Source organism: Erpetoichthys calabaricus, chromosome 9 (assembly GCF_900747795.2).
Source record: "Erpetoichthys calabaricus chromosome 9, fErpCal1.3, whole genome shotgun sequence".
Taxonomy (NCBI): Eukaryota; Metazoa; Chordata; class Cladistia; order Polypteriformes; family Polypteridae; genus Erpetoichthys; species Erpetoichthys calabaricus.
Window position 1 is genome coordinate 114,537,535 of NC_041402.2, and position 9,317 is coordinate 114,546,851.

The following is a 9,317-nucleotide window of genomic DNA, read 5'->3' on the forward strand; positions in this document are numbered from 1 at the left end:
CAAACTATTTAAAGTAGACAAGGAACTCATGTTGTCCTTCTATTGCAGTATGATCCAGTCTGTGATCACTTTCAGTTTCATTGCCTGGTTTAATAGTCTGACAAACCAAAACTCAAAAAAGCTCCAGCAGATTACAAAGTATGCAACTAAAGTTATTGGGGCTGATGTAGATGATTTGACTAGTGTGTGTCAGAGGGCAATGTTAAAGAAACTGGAAATCATCTCAACTGATGACAGTCATCCATTAAATGTAGAACTAAAGTTCAGTAAATCAGGAAGGATAGTCGCTTTGAAAACCCATACAAATCGCTCCAGAAACTCCTTTCTTCCTAGTGCCATATGACTTTTCAATAAGAAATATCGGAGATAATGATTAAGGTTGTTGATATATATCCTGTAACCTTTTTTTTGGTGTAAATATGTATTATCTAACTGCCTTACCTTAAACTTTCTTGTTTCTATTTGTCTGTTTTATTTCATTCTGTCTGTTATTAGATGCAACTAAGAAGGCAAATTTCATGTTTTCTTGTGTAAACATGACTAAATAAAGAAACCTTAAACCTTAAACCTTACATTAATCGAGCAGTTTCCCAGTTCCTGCCTTTTCTGTGTCAATCCACAAATTTCAACATAGATTTGCTAAATTTTGATTGGAATTAACCAAAATTTATATGTTATACTGAGATTTTTCTTGAAATTTAATATTTTACTCTTTTTAATGTTGAGGTCAGGTTAAGTGTTTTCTTACTTATAAGCATAAACATGAACATACCACTAATGTAGATACTACCCTTTTGCATTCAGTGTCATTTGCACCAGGATCTACACTACTTGCCACCACCTGTCAGACTTTAATGCAGTTAAATAAAAAGAATATGGTGAAAGAAAGTTAAGAATGTAAAGCTAAGGCCAAAAATACAAATTTTTAAATGTCCTTTACATGCAAATATCATACTAGCACATTGCGCTGAATGCAAAAGAAGAGAAGAAAAAAGGCTCACTAATTGATTGAATAGAAGAACGACCCATTGATTAGTGGAAATGGTTGAAGTAAAAACCTCCAGCCATAGTGGTGTTCAACTGAACTTAAGAACCCTACTTATTGTGTGCATGGGGACACAAGTAGTATTAAGGCAGGGTGCTTCTGTCAAAATGTCAATCAAAAATGATTGATGACTTAATTGCCCCTCCCCTTTCCTCTGATTGGTGGGTTTAAATGATGTGCCCCGCCCACTGTCCTGTGATTGGTGAATTCAAACATGTAACCCTCCCTAACCCCACCCAGACCCCACCTTAATCCCACCTCACCCGCCTGATTGGTTCAGGGTTTGTGTCAAGAGCAGTTTGATGGGTGTTGATCCCATCCAGACCCCACATGAGCAGTTTGATGGATGCTGTCTCTGCATTGCCCCCGGTCTGTCAACACCCGTTTGTTGGCTGGCACCCCCCTCCCTGCCCCTTCTCCTGAGGACCTTTATATCAAAAGAATGACCCTGCCATGAACCCAAGGCCTAATCGACATGTCCAGACATGTTCCTGTTCATACCCAGCCAGCCAGGTCTCCCTTATAGCCGCTCCTGCATATCCTCTCAACGGTGCTGGAGCATGTCCCTGCATCTATCTATTATTTTAATATTATCATGAGATTAAAACATCTATCTAACCTTTTCTTTATAATTTGTAAAAAAGGAAAACTGTTCTATCTAAACCGCTTTTAGTTGCTCTCTGTACGCCGCAGTTCAAGTGAAACAGCCTTCCCCATCTCATAGAAAGCCATCTCGCACAAAGGCACGCTGACAGGCCCTGCAGTGAAACAGCTCCCCCCTCTCACAGAAAGGCACGCTGACAGACGCTGACAGTGAGAGCAACCACGTTCCTGCTACTTGAATCTGGCAGGTCCTGCACGTGCACCCCGCTGTGTGCTGCTGACCCCTGGCTGCCCCTCCTTCGCTGAGAAAACAGACGGTCGTTTTGTGGTTTTTAACTTCTGAAGGTAAAGGATTTTAGGTATTGCATGTAAAGCATGAGATAACTAGTTCGATATAAGCCTTTTAAAAATCACACAGAGGTAAATAGAATACAGCAATTCCCTTTTAAATCACGTTTGATACAGTACATATAAAAATCTATATATCTATCTAAAACAAACCCTTTTCTATCAAATACACCACATTTTAAATAATCAAGTACATTTATGTATGTATTTTCAGCTGAGTTAAGGATCCACATTGCGGAAGCATTTCGCTTAACTTTCTAAAGGTGAGAGCTGTACCCAGAGTGAACGGGCACACTTGAATAACAAGCTACCAGAAGTGGGGATTGAACCCACGTGGGCATTTGCCCATTGGATCTTAAGTCCAACGCCTTAACCACTCGGCCATTCTGGTAGTAGAGAAAGGCAGTTTAATCAATCTTCTCCACTCCATGAAAACTGTGATCATTCTTTCAGTTCCTTCAAAAACAGGTGGAGACTCATCTTCTCTTCTGGCGCGGGAGGCCAGAAGGTGCAACTCCCACTTCAGGGGGAACGTCTCGCTTCTTTCACTTTGTTCTCATGCTTCAAATGTTTACATCTCGAAATCCAAAACCAATCCTGCTTCCTGAAGTGACACCTAACCATCCCGTGTATAGCTCTCATTGCACTGAAAAGGATGGCTGATTCACTGGGTGGATTCATTTGGATTTGAAGTGAATCCCGTTGAGGAGTCGGGACAGGTAATCATGGCACACTCTTAGTGATTTGGCACATTAGTGACCTTCTGACCAGCTAGTGAAAGACAGCAAGGTGAGGATATCCTGCGACAACGTCATCCCTGAAAAGGTCCAACATTATTTTTGCTGGTTCGACTTCTCCTTAACCTCGAATGGCTTAATCTAAATTTTTCTGACTGTACTCGGAGAAGAAAAGTGAATTCCGTGTCACTGTTGTGCCGGGTTCTTTATATGCTTTTTTCACGAAGGTAACCCAGACAGCAAATGGACACAGTTCCAGATATGGCCCGGATATACTATAACATCAGGACCAGACCTGGCATACAAACCTGGTCCAGTGTCTTTTTGCACAATGGCCCAATACCAGCACAGATTAGGATTTTTTACCTGGGCCAGATTTAAGCCAGAGCTGGACCAGCATCAAATAATTTTGTTAAAATCCGGGCCTTTTCTGGCACACATCCGTTACAGCTCCAGACTGACTCTGTGCCACATCTGGCCCCTTTAGAGCCAAGTTCTTAAAATTACCTCAGCTTCTAATCTGGATAAGGCAAATAGGGCTAACCTCTGCTGAAATGTTGAAAAAAAATGTAGATGAAATGATGATCTTCCCTTAATGAATGAGTCATCCTTCTAATATTTAATTATACCTAATTATGCCATGGTCTATAAGAACAGCCTCAGGAAATCAAGGAATGGGCTAATCAAGGTCTCAAAAGCATTCTACAGAGATGCTAGCTTACTTCAACTAAGGATGAGTTAGTGGAGTATACCTTTGTTGGTGGCACTTTCCAAACACATAGCATGAAAAAAAAAAAACCTGCAACTCATGACATCCTTAATTTATAGCAATATCACCTACATGCCCTGTTGAGTTAAATAGTATTTTCTTGTCCATATTCCCTCTGTGGTACCCTGATGGGGGTGGTACCCAGCAGGGACGCCCAGGAGGACCGGAGGAGGGCTTGTGCCTCCTCCAGACCATGAGGGGGTGACCGCCCTGGTTGCTTTGGGGGCCACGGGTACAGAGCTTGGAAGCTCTACCCTGTAGGGGCCCGTGGTCACCACCAGGGGGCGCCCCAATGCCTTGGGGACCCTGGACCCCAGCGCTTCCGCCACACCTGGAAGTGCTGGGGGAAGAAAAGAGGGGACACCCGGAGTGCTTCCGGGGTGCGCAGCCGGCACTTCCGCCACACTGAGGAGTGCCGGTGGAAGACTGCCGGGGAGCACCTGGAGCACATCCGGGTGCGTATAAAAGGGGCCACCTCCCTTCAGACAGGGACAAGAGTTGGGTGGAAGTAGGATGACGTCGGAGGAGGACAAGGAGGCGGCCTGAAGAGAAAGGCATTGTGTTGTGTGGCCAGGACTTTGGGGACTGTGGGGTTTGTGAGCACTGTAAAAATGGAAAATAAACGTGTGTTAGGTGACATGAACGTGTTTGCCTGTCTGTGTCCGGGCCAACTTCCATACGTCCTACATAGAATTTAAGTGTCTATTATTAAAAGTTAAGAGAACAATAACTGAATGACAACTTTCAGTATATAACTGGTTTATTTATTGTCATGTTATGTAAACTCAATGCGTTGCATGGATCAAAAGATGTCAACATACACTACAATTCCAAACAAACATAATATATTAATATATTGAGTATTTTAACAGTTCAAATATCCAGTAACATGGTTAAAATATAGAAATATAAAATGAGCACATTTGCAGATAAGTGTAGGATGCAAGTACAAAAATGAAGAAACCTACCCAAAACAATAAAACAGCAATAAACTTGACTACTAAAGTGTGTTTACATCAGTCCTGATTCAGAAGGCACTGCTGCCGGCACTCTCCTTTAGCACTCCTTGCGACCACCATCATGGTCAGATGCCAAATTGAACCACCTAATGACAAATTTATTAATGTCCCCATCTATAGCTTTGGCTGCCATATGACTCTGGCGAACTGCACCTACAGGCAAATACAGAAAAATAATTATCAGAAACATTAAATGGCAAACAGTTGCTTTAAGGCATTTCCCACTAATAGAAATGGTAAAATAAGGATTGGCACTTGCACTACTGCATAATGACCACACAGCAAAGCTTTTTGAATACAGGAGAGGCAGAAGTTTTACTAATGATATGAAATCATCTATGCTTGATTTTAGTGAACTTATTTTTAATACTGATCAATAAAGGTACAGATTGTGGACTGACCTACTCACACCTTCAAGATTTGTTTGTGGAGCAAGTGTAAAAATAATTAATATGGAAAAATTCACAACAGTTCAATTGTAAGGTTGAATTAATTTTGCAGTTTTTCTCTTATTCTTTACTTATTATTATTTGGGGTTGTGGATAAAATAGTACAATTAGCTCATTTTAAATACATGATTCTGTGTTATAAATGCATAAAAACCAGAAACCCTCTCCTAATGATCTTTCTTAGTATAGAGGAAACTCCAAGTACTCCTAAGAATGTGGCAGGAGTTTTAGGAGGAGCAGAAGGTGTTAGAGAGAGACCAGGAAAATTCTTTTATTTAATAATCGCTATTTTCCAGAAATCTGTAATATTTAGGCTCTATCTTAAAATGATATGTCATGTAATTTTCTAACCTGCTTAATTCAGACCAGGGTCAGGGGGGGCTGGAGCCTTCCCAGCTAGCTTTGGGGCACATTCAGGAACAAACCCTGGACAGGACACCAGTCCATCGCAGAGTGAACACACACAAAGGTCATTTTACACTATACTGAACCTGTATGCCTTTGGACAGTGGGTGGAAACCAGAGTAGACACAGGAAGAACATGCAAACTCCACACAGAGAGGACCCAGGAGGCAAACCCTGGTCTCCTTACTGCAAGGCAGCAGCACTACCACTGAGCCAACAAAGGCATAAAATGTAATATCTTAATACAATTAGACTAATTTCATATAATTGGATTTGTTGATACTTACGCATAATAAGAGTTTTGGTTGCCATTTGACTGAAGGCCCATTTTTCATTCACTCCCTTCCAGTTTATCTTTTTTGCAACATCATCTCCAAAAAATATGTGAAAGAATATTCCAAGTGACACACTTGGTATCTTGTCCTCCAATAGATGCCAGTACAGAAATCTACAAGGGCAAAAGATAATATGCAGGCAGTGGCTTTAGAATTTAAACACTAAAATATATGCAGAAACGGCATCAATTGTCACTCTGAATCACCCTTTTTTTTGACTTTGATGTGATGATTGGCATTCTGACAAATATTGTTAAAAAGTTACACTTTCCAAAGTAAAAAAAGAAAAACAGCTGAATATTTGTTTCATAATTAACCATAATGTTAACTGTAATTCAATCCAGTAGACATTAATTTTGTAATAATAAGAGTATATAACAAAGAAAGCACAAAATTCATGGATTGTAATGTTCAGAAAGCTCAAATGACATCATTTATATTTGCAACTCTTGTTATTGTACAATGAAGTTTTCTTGTAACTGTAGAGCTATTAAATATTTTGCTAAACATAGTCCCTTACACAATAAACATCCTGTAACAGATAACCCACCTAACAGCTAAAACAACTATATTACTGCAAATTTGGGATGACACTTATATAAATACTACAGCTTTATGCAAACAATGGTTAAACTGTTCTTCTTGTATTTTTATATATATATATACAGTGATCCCTCGCTATATCGCACTTCGCCTTTCGCGGCTTCACTCTATCGCGGATTTTATATGTAAGCATATTTAAATATATATCGCGGATTTTTTGCTGGTTCGCGGATTTCTGCTGACAATGGGTCTTTTAATTTCTGGTACATGCTTCCTCAGTTGGTTTGCCCAGTTGATTTCATACAAGGGACGCTATTGGCAGATGGCTGAGAAGCTACCCAACTTACTTTTCTCTCTCTCTCTCTTGTGCTGACTTTCTCTGATCCTGACGTAGGAGGATTGAGCAGGGGGGCTGTTCACACACCTAGACGATACGGACGCTCATCTAAAAACGCTGAATGATTATCTTCACGTTGCTACCTTCTGTGCAGCTGCTTCCTGAAGCGACATGCTGCACGGTGCTTCGCATACTTAAAAGCTCGAAGGGCACGTATTGATTTGTGCTTGAAAAACAAACTCTGTCTCTCTCTATCTCTCTCTCTCTCTTTCTCTGCTCCTGACGGAGGGGGTGTGAGCTGCAGCCTTCAACAGCTTTGTACCGGCGGTGCTTCGCATACTTAAAAGCCAAACAACCCTATTGATTTGTTTGCTTTTCTCTATCTCTCTGACAGTCTGTGCTCCTGACGTGCACTCCTTTGAAGAGGAAGATATGTTTGCATTCTTTTAATTGTGAGACAGAACTGTCATCTCTGTCTTGTCATGGAGCACAGTTTAAACTTTTGAAAAAGAGACAAATGTTTGTTTGCAGTGTTTGAATAACGTTCCTGTCTCTCTACAACCTCCTGTGTTTCTGCGCAAATCTGTGACCCAAGCATGACAATATAAAAATAACCATATAAACATATGGTTTCTACTTCGCGGGTGGCTCTGGAACGCAACCCCCGCGATGGAGGAGGGATTACTGTATATATATATATATATATATATTATATTATATATATATATATATATATATATACTTCAGACTTTAAAGCTAAAGAGTACATACCACTTCCAGCACAACAGCCACGCACAAATAATTGAAACGTCACATGGGCATTGTGTAGTACTCCCCTGAGAAAAATAATTACTAAAGAAAAAAAAAAGAAAATGCAGACTTTTTTCAGACATTCTCCACATGTCATGTCATACCTTAAAACTAGTTTATTTAGAAACATAAAATATTTTTCCATTGAGAAGTAACTTTCTTATGTTGCCTATGATTAGCATATAATGTGTAGATTTGGTTTTGTCCTATATGTACAAAAAAATTAGCAATTGTTTAAAATTATGACACAAAATCCAAATGAATATTTTAAATTAAACAAAATCAGAAAGAGAACAAAGTCTGGCTTTGCAGTCCATACCATGTTCTTTTTCTTCAAAGCATTGGTTGGTTGTTTCAACCAGGCTTCAAAATCATCCACTTCCTCCAATGATTGTAAAGGAAACTCAACCTCCTCAGGCATATCAGGTGAGCTTTCAATGTTTAGCCGCCCAGATAGTGAACTGATCATGACAGCCAATTGTGACAGCTGGTGCTTCACATGTTCAAGCAATGTGAGGATATGAAGATCTGCAGCTGAAAAATAAATACCAACAAAATATAAAAAGGATACTATTCATTTGAATACTTTGTCCTTTATTGGAAAATGCAATGAATCCTACTCCTGCACTTTGGAGCAAACACAACTCTCATACATGTTAAAAGAACATCCTTTGGAACATATAAAATTTGACACCTTAAAAACCAAAGCACTAAAAATTAAGGAATATACTGGCACAAAATGAACATTACAACAAATACCATAACATATCTAATAACTTGTTGACTTATGCTCCGATATGTTCAAAAGGTTGTTGAATATGTGAAACAAGTACAATCAATACTCTGATCATAACTTACCAGTGCAAGGTATTGGTTCTGTTCCACATCGACCCACTCTGTAAGTAGGCCTGAAGAGTTCAGAAGTATTTTGCATTTTTGGAAGGTTCCTGGAAATTTGTTGAGATGTATTTTCAGAGAGCAATAGTGACTGGTAAGGAGGTGGCACCTGAAGCGAAGAATGTGGTGGTGAGAGACAAGGTGGCACAGATGGTAAAGGTGGTGATGGTACCTGAGGTGCAGAATGTGGGGATAACATGCGAGGTCCAGTTGACTGTTGAGGTTTTGAAGATCTTGTCAAGGGAACTTTTGTTTTATTAGCTAAGTCTTCATGTTCACTTTCATAGTCAGTGTCACCATAGTAGTGGCGGTTTACAGAAGATTGAATGTGCATATATTACTCAAAACAAAGGTTTCATACATTCAACAAAACACAGGTGAAGTTAAATCAAACTTACATTGGTTTAGTTGCTCTTTTCACCCTGCCTATATCCTCTTCACCATCTGAATCCAATTCTGAAGTTTGAAAAATCAAAGACTTCTTCATCCCTTGCCATGCAGACATGTAATCTCCTAAAAGCATTTCAAAAAGTTAACATCAGGTGATGTAAACAATGTGCAATATAACATTATCACTTCTGTGATTTTTTAAATCACTACTACCTAGGCCCCATTTACACCTAGCATTCACATATTTTCTTTTTTTGTAATCGCATCACAGTTTGATAGCATTTAACCACCAAAGTGAAACTAGGAAAAATTGTAAAGAGACCTACATGAGAAAGTAAGATTGGGTTTCAATTTGGATTATGCAATCACTAGAGATGCATGTTAATGAAAGGTGTGAATTGGGCCATGATTTCTCATGAGCACTAGTATGAACGTATGAAGGTTGTTGGAAAAGAGACCTGCAGACAGCGAAAAATCACATAATTACAAAATGAAAATAAGGCTTAAGACAAATGTTTGTTGCTTTTCTATAAAAAAAAAATGAACATAGCAAGAAACTAATATTTTACAGCAATATTTCTCTGGTGAAATGGATTACGTTGGGGACATATCTTGAACATTTCAATTACC

The 9,317-nt window shown here is 39.4% G+C and overlaps 1 protein-coding gene and 1 non-coding gene across 2 annotated transcripts in view; both read right to left on the minus strand.

Annotated features, from left to right (window-relative positions):
• The window catches only part of LOC114657217 (uncharacterized), a 156,073-nt gene extending 147,076 nt beyond the window's left edge, over positions 1-8,997 (minus strand). The window contains exons 1-2 of the mRNA XM_051931559.1: positions 8,259-8,997; positions 7,720-7,934 (exon numbers count right to left, since the gene is read on the minus strand). Coding sequence (XP_051787519.1) covers positions 7,720-7,934; positions 8,259-8,631 — 588 coding nt within the window. The 5' untranslated portion in view covers positions 8,632-8,997. The remainder of the gene's footprint in view (positions 1-7,719; positions 7,935-8,258) is intronic.
• On the minus strand, positions 2,305-2,387 carry trnal-uaa (transfer RNA leucine (anticodon UAA)). The gene has a single exon. It is a non-coding gene; the product is annotated as a tRNA-Leu (tRNA).
• Positions 8,998-9,317: the final 320 nt, after the last annotated feature.